Genomic DNA, 22,268 nt, shown 5'->3' with positions numbered 1-22,268 from the left:
ATCACAAAGTGTTAACATTAGCAAGCAGTGACCTGTCTCCAAACCATCTCCTGGAAACAGGCTTCTTTTTTATTGTAGTATCAGCAGATACATTTTTAAAAGTAGGATAGATGGTTCATTTAAGAGGGTTTTATCATCAGTGTCTCTGGTATTCAAGTGAAATAAATTAAGTTAATGGGAAGCTCTTTTATAGCCTGTCATGGAAAAAAGTACATAATTTCTGTCACAGTTTGCATGTATGGAGCTGAAAGAACAAACGATTAACAACATTTATTCTGTCATGTTCTCATAAAGTTATAGCTAATAGGTATAGCAAATTGAATTTGACATGAGAAGATGATAGTAGCTGAGAAACACAGACTTTTTCATGTGAGATAGGGGTTGTGTTAAGTAGGTTCAGGTAAGCTGAGAGTTTATAAAGTTGCACAAAGGCTGGGTGGCAATTTGATGTCCTCACTCTTGCTACCTGATTTGGGAACCCAAAAGGAAAGAATAAGTGGTGGATGGCCAACACCTTCTTTTCTACTTACTGCTTAAGGTGGTGTGACAGTTGTGGCAGGGGGTGAGGGGCTGAGCTCCTATCTTACACCCTGAGCTTCCTGAAAGGTCAAGCAAGCCATGATTTCATTTACATTTTAAGATTTTCAAAGTGGCAACCTGACTGGTACCCAGAACATTGTACTTATATTTTCATTAGTCTTGCTTTTGCAGAAGGGACATTTGATCTTTGGCCCCAGCTGTCTCCAGTTCTCCTTTAGGGTCCTTGTGTACTTGCATTCCTGATTAACCAGAATGCCTTGAAGAGTTGTGTGTTTCTCCCCTAATCTATTAATTTTAAGCCATACCTTCTCATGGTTCTTCAGCTCAACACTGTGACATTATTTCAAACAGGATGCTCTGGGCCTGGAGTTGTTCTGATGACATCTCTAAGGTCCGAGTGTGGTAGTGGATCTTAGACAGTGCCCTTCTGCAGAGGCAAAGTAAGTAGCTGCCCAGGTCGTTTGATTAGAGAGGTGCAGGAACTGTCCATGTGTTGAACTTGTGTGTACTTCTGGCTCCCGTAAGACATGAAGGCATACTGTTCTGGTTTGCTAGCTACCATAATGCAACACACCAGAGATGGACTGGCTTTCAATAAAAGGGGATTTATTTAGTTAAGTATAGTTCTTCAGAGAAAAGGCAGCTAACTTTCAACCTCAGTTCTTTCTTACGTGGGAAGGCACAGGGTGATCTCTGCTGGCCTTCTCTCCAGGCCTCTGGGTTCTAACAAGTTTCCCCATGGTGATTCCTTTCTTCATCTCTAAAGGCGTGGGCTGAGCTGTGAGTGCTGAGATGAGGTATGCTGAGCTGCTTGGGCTGTGCTACACTGAGCTCTCTCAATTAAGCTTTCAGCTAATTAAATCAAACATCATTCATTGCAGCAGGCATGCCTCCTAGCCAACTGCAGATGTAATCAGCAACAGATGAGGTTCACATGCCATTGGCTCATGCCCACAGCAATAGAGCTAGGCACCTTCATCTGGCCAAGTTGACACCTGAATCTAACTCCTACACATACTGTAAATTTAAAGCTTAGATTGTATTAAATCCCTTTCCTTTTTTTTAAAAAAAAAGAAAACTTTTAATTTTGTAATACTTTCAAACTTAACAACACATTTATTAAAATAATACAACCCTCCAGAACATAGCCGTCCCCACCCTCTGGTAACCAAGATACCCAGATCCACCAGTTTTACCATGGTTGCATTTACCATCTCATTATATCTGTCTCTCTCTCTCTCCATTTGCCCATTCATCTATCCTGTCTTTTTTCAACCCATTTTCTGAACCCTTGAGTATAGGTTGTATACATCATTTTCCTTGAACACATAGTACTGCTATGTATAGTTTTTAAGAACAAGGATGTTCACTCATGTAACCACCTTAAGTGTATGTATCAAGTTGAAGAAATTTAACATTGATAATGAGCTTAGAATCTATATTCCAAATTTTTCATTTTCTGAATAATGTTCTTTAAAAAAAATTTTATTTTTGAAATACTTTCAAACTTACAGGACAGTTGCAAAAAGAACGCATACCCCATACAGAGAGCTCTAATATACTCCCAATCCCCCACCTCCCTTCCCCAGATACCCAGATCCACCAGCTTTAACATTTGCCACCTTTACTATCTGTCTTGGTGTGCTAAAGCTGCCGACATGCAGTATACTAGAAATAGGTTGACTTTTACAATGGGGATTTATTAACTTATAATTTACAGTTCTTAGATCATGAAGATGTCCAGCTCAAGGCATCAACAGGACAATACTTGGACTCTGAAGACAGGCTGCTGGCATCCAGACCACCTCTGTCACAGGGAAAGGAACATGACTGGGGTCTGCTGGTCCTTTGCTCCCTCCTTCAGCTTCTGGTTTCAGTGGTTCCTCTCTGAACTTCTCCAGAGCTTTTCTCTGTGAGCTTCTCTTAATTTCACCTCTTAACTTCTGTATATGTTTTAATAAAGGGCTCTAGTAGAAGGATTAAGACCCACCCTCAAGGGGTGCACAGGTAGTTCAGTCGTAGAATTCTCACCTGCTATGCAGGAGACCCAGGTTCGATTCCTGGCCCGTGCACTCCAAAAAAAAAAAAGAAAGAAAAAATCAATAGGTGGTGCTGCCATAATGGGATATTCACATAGAAAAAAAATGAAATGTGACCTCTGCCACACAGCGTACAAAAAAACAGAAACCCACCCTGAATGAGGCAGGTCATATCTCAGTTGAAATGACCTAATCAAAAAGTCCCATCCACAGAAATGAAATAAAAGAGCATGGCCTTTTCTGGATACATAACAGCTTTAAATTAACACACCATCTCTCTCTCTGTTTCATATCTTCTGAACATATGAGAGCAATTTGAAGATACCATACTCCTTGAACACATAGAACATATAATAGTGCCACATACATTTCCAATGAGCAAAGGATATTTACTTATGTAACCACCTTAAGTGCAGTTATCAAGTTCAGGAAATTTGACATTGATACAAAGCATACATTCTGTATTCCAATTTTTTATTATGTCCCAATAATGTTCTTTTGAGCTTTTCTCATTGTCTCTCTAGTTGCTTTTCCTTCCTTCCTTCCCTTCCTTTCCTTCCTTTTTCTTTCTTATGGGAATATAAATATAGCATAAACTTTCCAATCCCAACCACTCCCAAGTATAGCATTCAGTGGAATTAATCACCTTCACAATGTTGCAGTGCCCTCACTACCTTGCATTACTAAAATTTGCCATCTCCCCAAACAGAAATCCTATACCATTATGTATTACCCCTGTCCCCCACCTCTGGTAACCTATACTCTACTTTCTGTCTCTATAAGTTTGCACAATCTCTGATATTTTCTTTGTGGTTACCATTAGGCTTAAATTTAACATCCTAACCCCCAACAATTTTGTTTGCTTTGATACCAACTTAACCTCAGTAGTATATACACACTGTGTTCCTATACCCCTCCATTTTCCCCTGCCTCCATTTGTAGTTCTTGTCACAAATGACATGTTTATACATTATAAATCCCAGACCATTGATTTCTCATTTCATTTTATACATTTGTCTTTTAGATCCTGTAAGAAATAAAAAGTGGAGTTACAAACCAAAAATACAATAGTACTGACATTTATAATTACCCCTGCCTTTATCCTTACCAGAGATCTTTATTTCTTTATGCTGCTTAGGTCTATTGCCTATTGTTTCCTTATAACTTGTAGAACTTCCTTTAGCATCTGTAAGGGCTGGTCTAGTGACAAACTCCCACAGCTTTTGTTTGTCTGGAAATGTCTTAATCTCTCCAGTATTTTTGAAAGACAGTTTTGCCATATATAGAGCTTTTGGTTAGTAGTTTTTTGCTTTAAACACTTTAAATATGTCCTCACACTGCCTTCTTGTCTCCATGGCTTCCCATAAGAAATCAGCGCCTAATTTTGTTGAGGCTCTTTTTTATGTGACACATTGCTACTCTCTAGTGGCATTCAGAATTTTCTATTAACTTTCGCACCTGGCAATTTGATTGTAACATGGTATGGTGTGGGCCCATTTGGGTTTATTCTGTTTGAAATTTTTGAGCATCTTGGATATGTGTATTCATGTCTTTAATTAAATTTGGGAAGTGTTCAGCCATTATTTCTTTAAATATTCTCTCTGCTCCTTTCTTTCTTCTCCTTCTAGGATTCCCACAATGTATATATTGATATGGTTTGATGATGTTCCACAGGTTCCTCAGGCTCTGTTCACTTTTTATCATTCTTTCTTCCTTCTGCTCCTCAGTGAATGATTTTGATGATCTTATCTTCAAGTTCACTGATTTTTTTTTTCCTTCTGCTACCTCCAGTGTACCATTGAGCCTCTCTAGGAAATTTTCAATTTCTGTTACTGTGGTCTTTAGCTCTATTTGGTTCCTTTTCATAATTTCCCTTTCTCTGTTGACATTCTCTTTATATTCATCAGTCATTTCCCTGATTTCCTTTAGTTCTTTGTCCATGTTTTCCTTTATCTGTTTGAGCATATTTAGGACCATTTTTAAGTCTTTGCTGGATGTCCCTGTATGGTCTTCCTCATTGGTAGTTTTTCTAATGCTTTACTCTTCTCCTTTTTCTGGACTGTTACTTCCTGTTTCTTGGTATGTTTTGTAATCTTTTCTTGATACATGGACATTTTGAAATTTTAATGTATCATCGCTAGACTTTAGACTCCAAGGCATCTGTTCCTTAAACTTGTATTCAACGAGTGTTATGACATAGCTTTTCTTAACTGCCAGGAGCTAATCTGCGCAAAAGAAATGGACAAAAAGAGGAGGACTTCCAGGAAGATGGCTGAATAGAGTAGCTTGAGCTTAGCTCTGCTCCATGGAAAAGTTAGAGAAGGGACAGGAGGGCGACTGAGGTGGCAACTCAGGAGTGTGGCTGACCTGGGAGAGCCTTCTGCACCATATGTGGAAACCCTGTTTGCAAAGGCCAAGGAACTGAAAGATAGAAAGCTGGAGCCTGGCACGGAGGTGCCTGCGGGAGTGCACGGACGGGAACCTGGGACTAGAAAGTGAGCCAGGCTGTGTTTCTTGGAAGCTCTACCCTCACCAATGCAGCCCCGTGGCCAATGATTCACCCCATACCCCAAGTGCAGCCCAACCCACCTCTTCTGCACCCCTTCAGAACACTTCCTCCCTCTCCCTGTTTCCTGCAGGCTGTTGCCAGAGCATAAAGGCTGCAGGCACTAACCTCCATAACTAGGCTACCCCTGTCCCCCCGCCCATAGTGTCATACAGCCTCACTCTACCCTGCCTGAGCTCTGTGCATCTGTTTTTGGCACTCCCAGGCCCACACATGCATATGGACCTCCAATCATGTCATTCAGCTCTGGGAACCACACTTTACAGCAGTCCTAGAACCACGCATGCGCACAGTCCTTAGCCACACTTCCTAGCTCTGAGAAAGTGCTGACCTGCGCAGCTGGGTCACATCTGCCCCCAATCCACGAAGGCATAACATTGACCTGCTACCACAGCTCTACGCATGTGCACAAATGGCCTTGTGCATTTGACCAGTGCATACCAGGGTTATGATCCCCAGACTGGTGCACCCTCACAGCTACATCCTCCCTGGCCACTGGGTGCCCACATTCACAAGCATCAGCATAACATCCCCAACCTGTGCCTGTACCTGCCCTGAAATACATCACCACACTGAGTGCCCACCCCGTGCCCTGCTCCCTGCTATACCATCCCGCAAACACAAGGCCTTAGACTATTGAAAGAAATCAACTCCTGCGGTTGATTTAAAAAAGTAAATCAGTCAAGAAATTTACATGCAGTGAAGATAGTGGATCACTAAGCATATCACAATGCAGACAGATATAGCCCTGCCTAATGACCAAATTAAAACACAAAGGAGACACAGACGTCGGAACAACTAATCAAGATGTTCATACAACTCTACTTAATAAAGTAAGTAGGATAGCAAATGACATAAAGGAGATCAAGAACACAGTAATGGAGCATAAAGAGGAATTTGAAAGAATAAATAGAAAAATAGCAGCTATCACAGAGATTAATCACTGTGTTGACCAAATAAAAAACATACTAGAGGCACACAACACCAGATTTGAAGAGACAGAAGAAAGAATAAGTGATATAGAGGACAGGATAATTGACTTCAAAGACTTAAAGCAGCAAATGGCAAAAAAGATGGAAAAAATTGAATGGGAACTCAGGGAAATGATAGACAAAACAAAGCGCACAAATATAAGAATGATTGTTATCCCAGAAGGAGAAGAGAGAAGTAAAACTACTTTAGGAAGAGTAGTTGAGGATATAATGGGGGATAACTTCCCAACCCTCATAAAGGACAAGTCAGTGAAGCCCAAAGAACTCCAAACAGAATGAATCCAAATAGGTCTTCCCCAAGGCACATACTAATCAGTTTGTCAAATGTTGAAGAGAAGCAGAAAATCCTGAAAGCAGTAAGAGACTACTGCATACAAGGGAAGTCAAATAAGACTGAGTTCAGACTAATCAACTCAGACTAATCCTGAAGGAGAGAAGGCAGTGGTATGATACATTCAAGATCCTGAAAGAGAAAGACTTCCAGCCAACAATTCTGTACCCAGCCAAATTGTTCTTCAAAATTAAGGGAGAGGTTAAAGTTTTCACAGACAAGTCCTGAAAAAATTAGTCAACAAGAGACAGGCCCTACAAGAACTACTAAAAGGAGTTCTGCCAGCTGAAAAAAAAAAAAAAAGACAGGAGAGGGAGGTCTCAGAATTAAAGAGTACCACTAAGGGTAATTTAAAGAAGACGAAGAGAAAGAGGGAAAAGAATATATTGATCTGACAAATAAAAAAGATAAGATGGTGGACTCAAGAAATGCATTTTCAGTAATAACTTTGAATGTTAACGGACTAACCTTATCAATTAAAAGATACAGATTGGCAGAATGGATTAAGAAACATAATCCAGCTATATAATGCTTACAAGAGACTCATCTTAGACACAAGAATACAAATAGATTGAAAGTGAAAGGATGGAAAAAGATTTTCCATGCAAATTATAACCAAAAGAAAGCAGGAGTAGCTATTCTAATATTGGACAAAATAGACTTTAAATGTAAAGGCATCATAAGAGACAAAGAACGACACTATATACTAATTAAAGGGTCCGTTCACTAAGAAGATATAAAATCATAAATGTTTATGCTCCCAGTCAAGGAGCTCCAAAGTACATGAGACAAACATTGGCAAAACTGAAGGGAGCGATAGATGTTTCAACAATAATAGTAGGAGACTTCAATACACCATTCTCCTCTATAGATAGAACAAGAAGACAGAAAGATCAACAAGGAAATAGAGAAGTTAAATAACTTGATAAATGAATTAGACCTAACAGACATATATAGGTCATTGCACCCCAAAACACAAGGAAACATTCTTCTCTAGTGCTCATGGAACATTCTCCAGAATAGATCATATGCTGGGGCACAAAACAGGTCTTTATAAATTTTAAAATATTGAAATTATTCAAAGCACTTTCTCTGATCACGATGGGAGGAAGCTGGATCTCAAAAGCCACCAAAAAATGAGAATATTCACAAATATATGGAGACTAAGTAACACACTCTTAAACAACTATTAGGTCAAAGAAGAAATTGCTAGAGAAATCAGAAGCTATCCGGAGATGAATGAAAATGAGAATACAGCTTATCAGAACTTATGGGATGCGGCAAAGGCTGTGCTGAGAGGGAAATTTATTACCCTAAATGCCTATATTAAAAAACAAGAAAGAACACAAATCGAGGATTTAACAGCAAACCTGGAGGAACTTGAGAAAGAACAGCAAACTAACCCCAAATCAAATAGGAGAAGAGAAATAACAAAGATTAAAGCAGAGATAAATGAATGGGTGAGCAAAAGAATAGAAAGAATCAATAATTTTCTTTCAGAAAATCAATAAAATTGATGGGCCACTAGCAAGACTGACAAAGAAAGAAAGAGAGAGGATGCAGATAAACAAAATCAGAAATGAGAAGGGGTGTGTTACCACAGATCCTGAAGAAATAAAATAAATCATAAGAGGATACTATGAACAACTACATGCCAGCACACTAGACAACTTAGATGAAATGGACAAATTCCTAGAGACACACAGAGACTTCACTCAGAAAGAAATAGAAGATCTCAACAAACCAGTCACAAGTAAAGAGATTCAATCAGCCATCAAAAATCTTCCTACAAAGAAAAGCCCAGGGCCAGATGGCTTCACAGGGGAATTTTATCAAACATTCCGTAAAGAACCAACACCAATCTTGTTCAAACTTTTCCCAAAAAATGAGGAAAAAGGAGTTCTACCTAACTCATTCTAAGAAATAGACAAAAGGAAAACACCTCTCCCATCTTTGCAGATTGACTTGTCCAAGTGCTATCCTTTAGAGTTTCTCTATACAATGAGTTTAGGGAATAGTGCCAAGCCAAAACTTAGGGACCTCCTTGCTCCTTTCTGTGTATTATGTTTTATCTTATAGACATGTGCCCTAGGAATTCTCCTGTTTGCACTGATAATGTACCTTCTTTCCTAGGAAACATTTTTTCCCAGTCACTGTATTGTATGTTCCACAGTCAGCAATCCCTTGCCCCAGGTAGCTATGACTTGGGGCAGCGATTCCCCCAGGCTGCAGTTAGACAGATTGGCCCAGAAGTTGATGCTCCCAGTATGTGCAGGAGGGTTACTCTTCTCTCTCTGGAACCTTGACCAGGGACCCAGGCCTGCTCCACTCCAAGCTGGTGAAGGTCAGGTAGAGGCCGGCCAGGGTATCATGAGATCCTACTATTTTTTTTGTTTTGTTTTGCATGGGCAGGCAGGGGAATCAAACCCAGGTCAAGATCCTATTTTTCAGATGCCTGTTTTTTGATGACTCACTGCAGTCGTTTAACTGTTTTTGTTTTTGTTTTTGTTTTTGTTTTTTAGCTCTGAGAATGATGTTTCTACCAGTTTTTGCTGGTTCAAAGCTTAGGAGGTGGGGTGGGTTTGGAGCCCTTGAAGCTCCTCACATTGCCATCTTGATCTGGATGGAGCCTCTCCTTTTGCTGTTAAGATGTGAAGTCTCCGAAGACTTTACCATGTCAAGTTGCCAGTCCCTTCACTTAAATTATTTAACCGGATCATTCTCCTGGAGGTGACTGGCAGCTTCGTGTAGAATATGGGCTCTCACAGTTTTTTGTCTCGGGACCCCTTTACACTCTGAAAAATTGAAGTCCCAAGAGCCTTTTTGTTTGTGGCTTATGTTGACATTTATCATGTTGGAAATAAAACAAATTAAAAAATATTGATAATAATAAATCAGTTGCATGCTGACATGTTTGAAGAAAAATAACTTTTCAGAAAAAATTTTGAGAATACTGGCATTTGACATTTTTTTGCCTATCTCTTTAATGTCTGACTTAATTAAAGATAGGCCAGATTCTCATATCTTCTTTTGCATTTAATCTGTTGCGTGTGTTATTCTGGTAAAAATATATAAAGAAATACCAATTTCTCAACATATACATAATTGGAAAAGGGAGTATTTCTAAAATAGCCTTTCCCGATACTTCTGGACATTGTTTTTTGATTCTACACCAAAATTTGAATGGTGGTAATTTTTGTAAAAGTTAATACAATGTGGACTCTGAAATTGTCTACTTTTCGAACTGTGTTTCATTGCAATACATTGTCTGTCATGCACTTTTTATGGACTTTGTTTTGCATGGGTCATTTGTAAAATATTACTTCACTGAATTATAGATCTTCTAGATGTTGGCACATTTCATTCTACAATATCAAAAATCACATTTCTTACTATTCCCAGTGATTTCACTGGAAAAGTGTTTTAAGTGTTTAGGAAACTGTCAGGCTCTTAGTGCAGATGTAAGTTTTCCAAAATTATAATTTTTGCTTGAAAATATGAATTTTATCATTGACAACTATTGTCAGTTGTTTTCCTTGTAATAGCAGGCTCATATTGTTCCCTTTTGAGAAAATATCTGCTGTATCCTCAGGTTTGAAGGAACCACAGTTTGTTTTTCAGTTCTTTCTAGTAAAGGTGGTGTTCTATGAAAAAGTTTCTGGTTCAGCTCAGAACCCAGAGAGCCTCACAGGTGCTTTTCCTGAGACAGTTGTACTTCAGGAGATAGCACAAGTGCCTTCTGTGTACTTCTCATTTTGTTGCACAGAGGGTTAAAAAAGTATGTTCTCAAAGTTGAAATTCAGTAAGATTAATGATTTTTATTACTTCATCAAGGATGTTCTTTAGTGAAACTGGCTATTTCTTCTTGTAAACTTCTAATGTAGTGATGAAGAAAGCAGTGTCATCCAACATTATTTGGGACTGAGACTTCAGCATTCTACCCAACCATTGCTTTCTCCCCATCAGTGCCAGTGTCAACCCAGTGAAAAAGGCAAATAACATATTATTATTAGTATTGTTAGCGTATGGCAAAATCAGTGAATACATGCCTTCTATGGTGCCTAGTAAATAGCAGGCACTAGTAAAGGTTATTTTCCTTTCTTCTTGGAGCATTGTACAGTGGCATTGTGCAGGTGGAGAAAAATGCAAAGGGGAACAGCAGCATTTCTTGAGGCTGTTTATTTGGGGGTATCTTATGTTCCCTGGACCCATCTGCTTTTTGTGTATGACCCTATGCAGTTTCGTCTACAGAGCCAGATTTTCTAAAAACTTAGCACTGTTTTCTGATTGCTTTCATCTGGTTTATTTTCAGAACTCTCCTTAGTGACAAACTAAGTGACTGTGTGGCAGGCTTTCACAGACGAGAAATCGGCTGAAGGATGAGGCAGTGTGTACTACTAGATTGTGCCCTGCTGAACATCTAAGTTTAGTCTAGGACAAAGTTCTCTTTCCCAGACTAGAAAGTACTATAGCATGATTTTGTCACAATCAAGCAAGATTTGAAATGACCAAAACCCAATTCACTTTAATCTGTAAAACCAAACATTTATTTTACAGCATTTTGAAGACTGTGTCCCAACTCCAAAGAAGATTGACAGTCCCTGTCCAGGAAAGATCACAGTTCATACAAAGACATTCATGCCTTAATTTATAGCATGTTTCTTCCTTATCATGATCCTGGGGGTGGAAGAAGAACAGGGTAAGGATTTAGTTTTCAAAAGAAGGGCCTACAATTTTGCCAGTCTAGTAATTTGTCCTTGAGGCTAGCTGTCAAACCCGGTGTGTGAGTAGTGTTCCAGGTCTGTCCTACAGGAAAGCCCTTACCAGAGCAGTGGTGCCCAGGGAGGATTATCTGCATTCCTGGGCCAAAGCTGCCAGCAAGGATGGCTTCTTTAAGAGTACCTGAAAGAGTACAATACCAAGTGGCCCTGGGATATTTAAGTGACCTTTTGTTCTCTGTGCTGGTGATCATACTTCATTTGTTTGTATTTTGGGTACTTGGACTCAATAATTCTTATATTAGTAATTTTCATTGATAGCTGAACTTGATGTAGTAAGTTTTGTATATATAAGTCCTATGTTTATTAAAGATTTGCTCTCTGACATGTATAGATTTTTGTCTTGAAAAAAGTCTCTAGCAAGGCCACCTGTAACTCGGAGTATTCGAATGAATTTTGTGGGCAACAGAGCTGCCTGGGTGACTTGGTGCACCAAAGTACTTAAATCTGTTGCATCTAGGTTTTAATAGACTTTCTCTCTCTCCAGGGTGTAGAGGACCCCTGAATCCCTGAAATGGGTAAAGGAAATACTATTTCTGTGACCTATTGCGCTTGGTTCTGTAAGGTTTTCTGATGGTGGGTCCGGGATACAGGATGTGAATCTGTCCCCTCTTTGAGAGGCCAGTATGGCAAAAGAGCTCTAGATTGGATTTAGGGCCATGAGATCTTGGTTCTGTTTCAGTTTTACTGCTTCCTAACATTGTGACCTTGAGCAAGTTACTTCACTTTGCTGGGCCCCAGATTCTTCATCTGTAGAGTGCTGCTAAGGATACCTGCCCATTAGCTGTTGTATGAGGTGGTTGATTGTGAGACTTGAAAGAAAGCACCTGATCAGCCCTAAGGGGCTGTCCAAAGGCAAGAGGACACTGATAAGGGCCTCGCAGAAGAGGTGGATGGAAGCCATGCTGGTGGGGAAGGACAGATCTTGTGTTGTTAGAGGACTGGGAGTCAGTCTCGTGTGGTGGCTATGAGTTTGCGTTCTGCCATCAGAATAGAATGCCTGGCTCCTCCCTGGTATAGCACTGAGTAAGTTATTTAACCTCTCTGTGCTTTACTTTTTTCATCAAGGAAATAGGCATCAAAATAACACACGCCTCCCTAATAGTGCCTACCTCTTAGGTATTAAGTGAAATAGTAACAGATGCCAAGTACAGAGCCCAGTTTCTGGCACATGGGAAACCCTCAGTACACATTAGCTCTTATTAAAGTTGGCTTTTTCTGCTTGTAAAGTTATGTTTCAGGGAACTTAATTTGGTGTGTGGTTTAGCCAAAGCTTTGTAGCAAATAGTGTGTTTTTTAAAAGATGTCATTTAACAGGGGTTGGTCCTCGTCTATCCTAAGAACTAGGCTGAAGGAAGGCAGGCAGAGCAGTAAGGTGTCTCCCTCCCTGGTCCAGTGTGTTACTCATCCACAGGAACCCTTATGTGAGAGGCCTCTGGGTTCTTGGGGACAAAGGGCCTTAGAAACTAGTGGTGTTGGGAGTGTTCTGTTTGTAAAAATTTTCTAACGTTCTGTTGGCAGAATTGTATTTCAGGCGTTGCCTTTATTACCTATACGAGAAAGTGGGCAAAGAAGCTAAAATAGTTATTTAAACATCTTGGATTATTCTATTTTAGTTTCTTAAAGATCATTCTGTTAGGTTTTCTTGAGCAAAACAGGCCTGTGGTGTTTCTACCAGTTTCTCTATTCTGTGTGGCCACATACAGGAGTTTATAACAATTTTGTAATAGTGAATGATCATGGGGCAAGGAACTTGAAGACTTTGGTCCCAAGCCCAGCTCTGTCACTCTCTGCTATTTGATTTTGGGCAAATTCTTTCACCTTTCTGGGCCTCAGATTTATGACCTGAAAGTGGAGAATACTGATGATCTTGCCCTGTTCATTTCACACTCAGGGGTCTCGAAGGTTTGAATGAGAGAATGACAGTAAACCACTTTACAACCAAAATTACAGGTATTACGTGACAAATGGCTGCTGATAAACAAGCTCTGACCCTCCTAATGAAATATTTTCTTTCTCAGTGATGTTACAGCCTTTCGATTATGATCCCAATGAGAAAAGTAAACACAAGTTTATGGTTCAGTCTATGTTTGCTCCAACTGACACTTCTGATATGGAAGCAGTAGTAAGTACTGAATGCTTTTTTCCCCCACCCCGGTAATTAAAAACAAAACACAGAACTATTAGGCAAAGAATTGTGGATGCATGCTTGAAAAAAATGTGTCATGATCATCTAAAGGGGAATGTTGTTTTTAAGGTTTGTACTTTGATTACCTTTATAATTTTTCTAAAGCTTTGATGAATAATTTTAACATTTTATATAATTTTCTAGAATACTATTCTTTTTTTGGTTTTGTAATCTCAGTTTGCTTCAGCAGTTCCTTGCTCTGAAGGATTCTATCTTAAATGTTGTTTAAGGATTCCTCCTTCCACAGAAAAGGGTACATTATAGGAGAATTTTTTTTGTCATCTTTTCCCATCCCCATAAAAAACCCAAAGGATGTGAGAATGTGAGAGTTGAATATTAAATGTCCTTTACCCCTTGGGCTTTTTTGTTTTGTTTAATTTTGTTTTTTGCTTGGTTCTAGTAGGCATGATTCTTTGTTGTTTTATTTCTCCCCTAGATTTTCATTCCTTCTCCCCTGCTTGTTCAATACATGTTGAACTCTGTAGTAAAAATAAGATGACTTGATGTTCATAAAATAAATATATCACTGATTTTTCTAGAAAATAGATTATAATGGAAATTATCCCAAAAGTAGTTCTTTCTTTTTAAAAGCACATTTGCATAAATAAGCATTCTGGTGATGTGAATGTGCATCACGATATACAGAGAAACTTTACAGTTCACAACACCAGCAAGGACAGACTGTCTCCAGGCTTCATAGTTTAGAAAAGAAAGGCGAGATTGTCTCATAACATTTTTGTCACTTTCCAGTTTGCCAACCCACCTTCCAGATTTCCTCCACTGCCAATAGGAGACTGAAGTTATCCAAGGAATATCTGCAAATCTGATTTAGCTCTTACCCACCCTGTAGGTTTTCAGAGTTTTGTACCAAGAGTTGTTTCATGCAAAGCCCACCTTCGTGTCACCACACAGCCTTTTCTTTTACTTCTTAGAGAAGCATAACTGACTGTCTTCATTGTTGTTAACTTTGGGGAAGAAAATTAAGGGTAAGCCAGATATTTTCATGTTTGAGAGAGATCAGTGATAATAGGCCGTCTTTCTTTTCCTAAGAAGGATTATTGAGGCATTTGTTACTTTCTCTTTTATTTCCTGGAACTTGATGTGCCACTTCATGTTTTTTTTGTGTTTGAGCAAGGAAACATATGGCAAATATAAAACATACTATATCCCAGAGTATGTTCCTTTAGCTTTTGCTGCATGGTGTGGCAAGAGGAGCACGGGAAGGCTTGGGAATGTTGGGTTTGACCCTCATTCTGGCTTTTAGTAACATTGTCGCCTTCAAAAGTTTCATGAACTCTCTTGAGGTTTTTTTTTTTTTGTCACCTGTAAAATCAGGATGAAAAACAAATTCATATGATTTTTACGAAGACAGTATGTGCTGTTGGTGTAAAACACCTGGCACAATATCTGACATTTATTTTAACTGAGTGTGTTATAAGCTAGGCATTAGATATAGTAGTTACTCAGTAAATGTTCATTTCTCTTGCATGTATTATTTTCGTAATTTAAAAAATTGTACCAAATGTATATTATAGGAAAGTTTGGAAATACACAAATGAGCAAAAAATCAAAGTGATGTATAAATTCTTTTAACCCTTGTTCATAGGAGCCTTGTGCTTTTTCTTTCTTTCTTTTGTTTTATTTTGCTATTCAGACCTACAGGAAGTTGAAAAAATTCTACAAGGATCCCTTATATAACTATTACCTGGATTCACCACTTGTTAAAATTTTGTCACATCTCTTTCATTTCTATCGTAACTCCTTTTTTGCTAAACAATTTGAAAGCAAGTTGTAGATTTCGTGGCACTTCACCTCCTAAGGACATTCTCTTAGATAACCTCAATACTATTGCTTCAGCTAAGAAAATTAATGTTAATTCAGTAATATTATATAGATGAAAAAAATCCACCTTAAATTTTCTAGTTGTTCCAAAGATGTCATTCTTATTTTAGAGGAATATGCCCGCCCCACCCCTACCCCAATGCACATAACACACCCTTTGTTATTTATGACTGGATTTTTTAGAGTCCAGGCCAGTTGACTTATAAAATGTCCCATTTTTTTTTTAATCTCATTGTTTCCTCATGAATAAAGACAGGTTAAATATTTTTTGGCAAGAATATTCTATAGGTGATGCTATACATCACATCTGAAGGCATTTAATGCCAGGTTGTTCCTTGCATTCAATCACTTGGGTTAAAATAGTAACTGCTAGCCATCTCCTGTGTCCAAGTACATTTTCCCTTTGTGAATAATAAGTAATATGTGATCCTCTCAGAAACCTAACACATAAATACCCTGCTCTCCAACATTCTTGCACCTGGTGGTTTTAGCATCCTTTGATGATCCTTGCCTGATATTCTTTTGACCAGCACACTTAGGCACATATGTTCATGGGTGTGCATAAAGAATCAGACTTAAATATTGTTTATACTTTCTTCACTTAATATTCTATGAATTTTCCCCATGTAATTAAAAATGTCTTACCATTATTTGAATGGCAGCATGCTAATGTACTGATTAGTTCCCTGTCGTTAAACTATTAAATGTATAGATTATTTCCTTTTTCTGGCTTTTGGTACCTGTGTTGCTCTAACTGCCTCTTGCTTGTGTGTGTGTGTGTGTGTGTGTGTGTGTGTGTGTGTGTGTGTGTGTATGTGTATTCCTTTTTCTGTTTTGTAATCTTGTTGCTATGCAGGCCCACATTCCCAGGACACCTGGGAGTTCCTATCCCCCACTGCTGATAGAAGTAAACCAGGATGCATCATCCTAGACATGTGGTTTAGCCAGGAAGGTGCTTACTCCAACAGACTGGAGGAAGTGGGGGTGGGCTCCATGAGGCAGTTGCAAGGGAACTGCTTAATAGTTCATGTGTTCTGTTGGTGCTTGACAGTGTTCCAAAACCACTCTTAGATAGTATGTGCTTAAGCTCTCCAAGAAGGAGGCACGTGTAAAGTAAGTCTTATTTTCTTAAGGAGAGCCTAGTTACCTCTAGTCATTCAGGTGTTATAATTTGGAAATTTACTCTTTTTTCCAGCAATGCTCCTCCCTCTACTCCATGTATTTCCCACAGATGTGGCCATGAGGGACATTTGTTGACTTTGAGGAGTCAGGCAACAAGATTTTGGGATTTGAGAAGTATAATAAATATTCAGGAAAGCTAGTGTATTTCATCTTGTCATGTTTAAAATATTAAAATCTCAGCAGACTTAAGTTCTTTATTTGATATATATTAGGGCTTTCTCATTGAGTATTTTCTGAAATTGTCAGTTATAGGAGGAAAGATATTCTTCAAGCAGCTTTATAATATCCTGATTATTAAATTTAAATTGTTTTAGTGGAAGGAAGCAAAACCGGAAGACCTTATGGATTCAAAACTTAGATGTGTGTTTGAATTGCCAGCAGAAAATGATAAACCAGTAAGTATGTTTATAGTTAACAATAATTGAATGTTGCAAGCTGATACTTATTTGCATACCATCTCCTGTAAAACCGGAATTTAAGTTGGCAAATTATTTTCCTTCCTCTGATGTGTAAAGAGAAAAATAAGCTGAAGGTAACAAATAAGTGGGCCTCTGTGAAATTAGCCTCTGAAAGACTGGCAGAAAGACAACTAACTGAAACACCTTTTCTCCTTAAAAAGTACAACCTGTTGGCTCTTGAGATATAAATCCCAAAGAGCTTCTTTTGCCTGGCAGAATTATATGTTGCTGTTAAACACTGGATGAGACTATAATGGGATAATTTGCCCTTTATCATAATGCTTTATGGACAGTGGTAAGCTCTTAGGTTCTCTGCCAGCTTCTTTCCCTCTGGAATTCCTGTCCCTACTCTCTTTACCCCATCTAACTCTTCAGATAAACTGCAGCCTCAGCACTGTTGACATTTTAGCTGGGAGATTCTCTGTTGGGGGGCATCTTGTGCATTGTAGGTTGCAACATTCCTGGTGTCTCCTTTCTAGTTGTTGGTAGTAATTGCCCCCTTCCCCCCCCACCGTGTGACAAACCAAAATGTCTGCAGATATTGTCAAAGGTCCCCTGGGGGCAAAATTTACACCTACTTGAGAACTATCCAACTCCTGTGCTGGCTGGGGGTGGGGTGCGGGGGTGAGCAAGAAGGGCTTACTCCTCCAAGCTGTCAGCTCACTTTTCTTTTTAAAATAAGTTGAAACCTAAGGATAAACCTGTCATGGTCCTCACTTGTGACCAGTTGAAGAGAGAATACCGTATCTGGAATGCTAATCTGGACCTTCCTTTAGTGTACTCAAAAATTGTTTTAATTATATTAAATGCTCCAAGAATTTAAAATGCATGCAGAATACTAAACTACACTGGCCATTAGTAGCTGGAGATGGGAAATAGAAATGCTCTGAAACTTTAGTCTCCATGAATTCTGCTGAATTGTGTCAAATCTACTTAGTGTTTTCTTTCTGCTCTATGATTACCTAATACCCTGATCTTGTTTCTTTGAATGGACAACAATCATTTTTTCCCCCTCCTCCCATTTTATACTGTGTCCCTGGAAAGTCATTGTCTGGAAGTTTGTGAGACCTGTATTCTGACCTTAACTCTGTGATACATGAACCTTCCTTTTCTAATCTGGAAAATGAAGAGCAGAGCTAGAGCTATGCTTTTTATAGTTAACTACCTAGAAACCCCAGGGCAGTGACCCAGAAATGTTATTTCCCCCGAAAAATATGCCCTCCTCCCACTTCCTGACTCTCATCAGCAGTAAATATCAAAGTGGGTGATGCAGGACAATTTTGGTTGAAGAAATGGGGGGAGGGATATGTAGTTTTCAAAAACACCCTCTTCTAACTTGAGACATTACAAACATTGAGCTTGTTTCACCTTTATTGCAACTTGGAAGTTCTAAGTTCAGGAACTAAATCACCTTTTGTGTAATACTTCTCCCTGGTCTGACGCCACCACCCAGCCAGTCTGTTAATATTCAGATTTTCATGGTGACAGTAATTTGTAGCTAATAATTCCTGAGCTTACACAATTATAGTATGCTAATTTTTGCATGGCAGCAGTTTGATAGTGCAATATATATAGCCCTTTTTCTTTTTCTTTGAAGTATTAGTCTCAGCCAAACTCCATTATTTGCTCTTATCCATAATTTCTGGGGCCCAGTTGCTTTAGTTTATTAAGATACTAGATAAAGTGATCCATTTAGAAAAATAAATGTGACATTATACAGTGTGGATGAAATGCTACCACGTGTGGTGTTTTCTGAGAACTACTTTACTTTGCATTAAAACGTCCTTTATTATATAGTTTGTGACACTTGGGCTTTCATTTATTCCTGAACAGCATGATGTAGAAATAAATAAAATTATAACCACATCTGCATCAAAGACAGAAACACCAACAGTGTCTAAATCTCTGAGTTCTTCTTTGGATGACACTGAAGTTAAGAAAGTGATGGAAGAATGTAAGAGGCTGCAAGGTGAAGTTCAGAGGCTACGGGAGGAAAACAAACAATTCAAGGTAACATTTTCTGAGAATCTACAGGGAACAGGGACCTTACTCTTTTACTAGGATCTTGGGTCGGGAAGTTTATGAACTCCTGGATTTGTAGGTGTGTGTTTTTTGTGTTTTTGTTTTTTGTGTTTTTTTGGTATTTGTGCCTGTTCTCCTTTGAGAAGAAATTTCCATAACTTTCATTAGGTTCTCAAAAAGGATTCCTGAGTCCCCAAATTTACGAACCGCTGTCCCTTATGCAGAAATTCCTCTTGTTCCCTTGAAAAAGAAAGCACAGGGGTGCAAGGGTAGTTCAGTAGTAGAATTCTTGCCTGCCATGCGGGAGACCTGGATTTGATTCCTGGTCCATACAGTTCCCCCCCCCAAAAACAAACAAGCCAAACAAACAAAAATTCCACAAATGGTGCTGCAGTAACGAAAACTCACGTGGAAAAATAGTGAAATGCCACCCTGCCATACAGCATACCAAAAAAAAAAAAAAAAATCCAGTAGTGTAAATTGAAAATAACTTTGAGACTAAAAATGAAACAGCAATGGTAATTTTGAATATGCATTTTCAAGCCCCACTCCACCCCAATTCACTTGGGTGAGAATCTCTTTTTTTTTTTTAAAGGTAAATACTGACTTGCACTCTGTTTCAACAGGTATATTTCTGTTTTTTTAAGATTCTGAATAGAACATCTGGGCAATAGAATTTCATCAGGCTATTAAAGTGGTGATGAGATTGGAAATGGGAAGCTGTCACAACAGATAAGAGGTTGAGATTATAGGAGATACCCGAATTTCTAGCTTGTTGATGTTGACAGGGCAGTTAGCCTTGGTCTTTGGAGGGCAGGTTGTGCTGGGTGGTGAAGTGAGATGGGGCACACTTCTTTTGGCTTTGGAGACCTGGGGCGGCATGGAAAAGACTCTAATCAAATTTGAACTAGTTCTGAGTCTGTATGTGAGTCACAGCAGCTCCTCGCCTCTGTTTGCTAAATTCTTTTGTTTTGGTTTGCTAAAGCTACCAGAATGCAATTTACCAAAAATGGGTTGGCTTTTTCAGTGGGGATTTATTAGCTTACAAATTTATAGTTCTAAGGGCATGAAAATATCTCAGTTAAGGCATCCAGAGGAAGATACCTTCTCTGAGGAAAGGCTTCTGGTGTTCTGTCACATGGGAAGACACGTGGTGACATCTGCTGGTCCTTCTGTTCTGTATTCTGGTTTCAAAAATGGCTTTCTCTCCAAATGTCTCTGGATGTTTCTCTCTTAGTTTCTCTGAGCTGTCTGGGTTTCATTTGTCTTTTATCCTTTCATGGAGGACTCCAGCAAGGGAATTAAGACCCATCTTGAATGGGCTGTATCACATCTTCATTGAAACAACCTAATCAAAAGGTCCCACCCAACAGTAGGTCTGTCCCCACAAGGATTGATTAAGAGAACATGGCCTTTTATGGAGTACATAGGTGCTTCAAATCAGCTTCCACCTGCGGCTCCTTCCACCTGTAAGAGTATAAATCTGTTTCCAACACAATATTGAAGCAAATGTTTAATTGTAGAAACTTGTGTTGCAGCTTACACTTTTAGGCCAATCTGTTCTCTTAATTTTGATCATGCTACCCAAGCATGTAGTAGGGTTTTACTCTCTAAATACCATAGGACCAAGTGCATGTAATAAATTCACTTAAGCTGACTTTTCCTTCTTTTTTAAATCTGGCAATGTAGTGGATATAGGAGAACTGACAGTGTTTGGAAAATGGCATCATTTTCTTTCTTTATAGTGATCTTGATTTGCCACATTCAGTGGCAATAATCTGAAATAAATTATGAAGCTGACACTTTACTTTTTGGCTAAAAATATAAGATATGCCTAAAGATTCTCCTGGAATTTCTCTTCTAAAACAGAGTTCTGTGCTGTTTGAAGTGATAAATAGGTAGAAATAGCTTCTATATAAACTCAGTAAAATAAATGTTGTGCTTTTCTGTGCCCATTTTTTTAAAGTTAATCGAATAACACCAGTAATTTATCACTGTACAGCAATATTGGCCATGCCTTATGAACAGAATATCTTTAAAATATTATCAGACCGATTTTGATATTAGAAGATTCTTTATCCTGCCAAAACTGATTTCTTGTGTTATGTTGGTTCATTCTATTATTTGGCTGACGAATTTATGGAGAATCTACTATGTGCCAAGTGCCATGGATACAAACATGTGTGACCTCAGCCCTTGAGGAGCAGCAGCTCCTGTTAATGGGGTGGCAGGGAGAGGCATAGAGATAAATAAGGACAACCCAGCATGGTGAGCAATTTTCATAGAGATATAAGCTCCGTGGGCTTGTCTGCCTTATGTTCAGAACCTACTAAACACTCAATGAATAAATGAATTGAAGGAAAAGAAATGAAAATATAACTGATATGTGGGGTTTAGTAATTGAGTAGATGAAATAGTTAGCAAGAGATCTGGCTGTGAAGATGAGCATTGGCCTTAATAGAAAGGCCTTGATGAGTGCTCTGCTAGGGAGTATGGGCTTGGCCTTGTGGGCAGTGGGAACCACTGGCAGAATCCTAAATGGCAAAATCAGATTTGCAAAGGAACTTGTAGGGAATCAAGGCAGAAGTGGAGGTGTTGTAGGGAATTGGTGCAGAAGTGAAAGGGAAGGAGAAAATTTTTATTCCTTACTCCTCTGTGCCTTCAGGTGAGTTAAATGTGGCCAAGTATCTTTGTATAAATGGAAAAAGAAAGTTGCTTCTTCAGTAGGAGATCCGTGCATTAAATAGAAAATATCTGAGAATAGTATATCAAATTCAGTCACAATTTAATATTCCAAATATAGAGTGTTCAGTACAGCAGTCTACACGTAACTTATCAAATACCAATTATGTACAGAGTTCTGTATTTGAAAACTTTCAGGTCTCCCATTTGTGGTCTCTCCTGATTTTTATATTTGTGCCTTGGAAATTGCCCATCATTAAAAAAATTGATGATTTGTTTAGGGAAGTCTGTTCAGTCGAAGCGGAGGAGTTGGAGTAGGATGTAGGAGAAGAAGAGCAGCCTGGAGACATGGCCAGAAAAGAAAGTTAGATGGGCTTGAGGTTACAAAGGACCAGGAGGTCCCTCGTAGTCTTTTTCCTGTAAGTCATGGTGAACCGAGGAATGCCTTGATTAGATATGTTATAAAAAGGTAACCCGTAGTGCTGTGAAGGACAGATAAAAGAAAAAGGAGGCCCCAGGTAATAATTTTCTTATGGTCTCAAGCTAGTCCCTTCCCCTCTTGTAGGCTTCAGTTTCTCCATTTGGAAAATAAAGAGGTAAGTTCTTATGTGATCTGAATCTATGGCAGTAGTAACCCAGCCTTCTAAG

The 22,268-nt window shown here is 38.9% G+C and overlaps 1 protein-coding gene across 4 annotated transcripts in view; it reads left to right on the top strand.

Annotated features, from left to right (window-relative positions):
* The window catches only part of VAPB (VAMP associated protein B and C), a 123,794-nt gene that overhangs the window by 94,426 nt on the left and 7,100 nt on the right, over nucleotides 1-22,268 (top strand). For all 4 annotated transcript variants that reach the window (XM_077113029.1, XM_077113020.1, XM_077113013.1 and 1 more), the window contains exons 3-5: nucleotides 13,268-13,371; nucleotides 16,773-16,853; nucleotides 18,750-18,926. In XM_077113029.1, the coding sequence (XP_076969144.1) occupies nucleotides 13,268-13,371; nucleotides 16,773-16,853; nucleotides 18,750-18,926 (362 nt within the window). The remainder of the gene's footprint in view (nucleotides 1-13,267; nucleotides 13,372-16,772; nucleotides 16,854-18,749; nucleotides 18,927-22,268) is intronic.

Source organism: Tamandua tetradactyla, chromosome 1, assembly GCF_023851605.1.
Source record: "Tamandua tetradactyla isolate mTamTet1 chromosome 1, mTamTet1.pri, whole genome shotgun sequence".
In the NCBI taxonomy this organism is placed as follows: domain Eukaryota; kingdom Metazoa; phylum Chordata; class Mammalia; order Pilosa; family Myrmecophagidae; genus Tamandua; species Tamandua tetradactyla.
The sequence above is the reverse complement of the archived record's forward strand: the minus strand, read 5'-3'. Positions and strand labels throughout refer to the sequence as shown.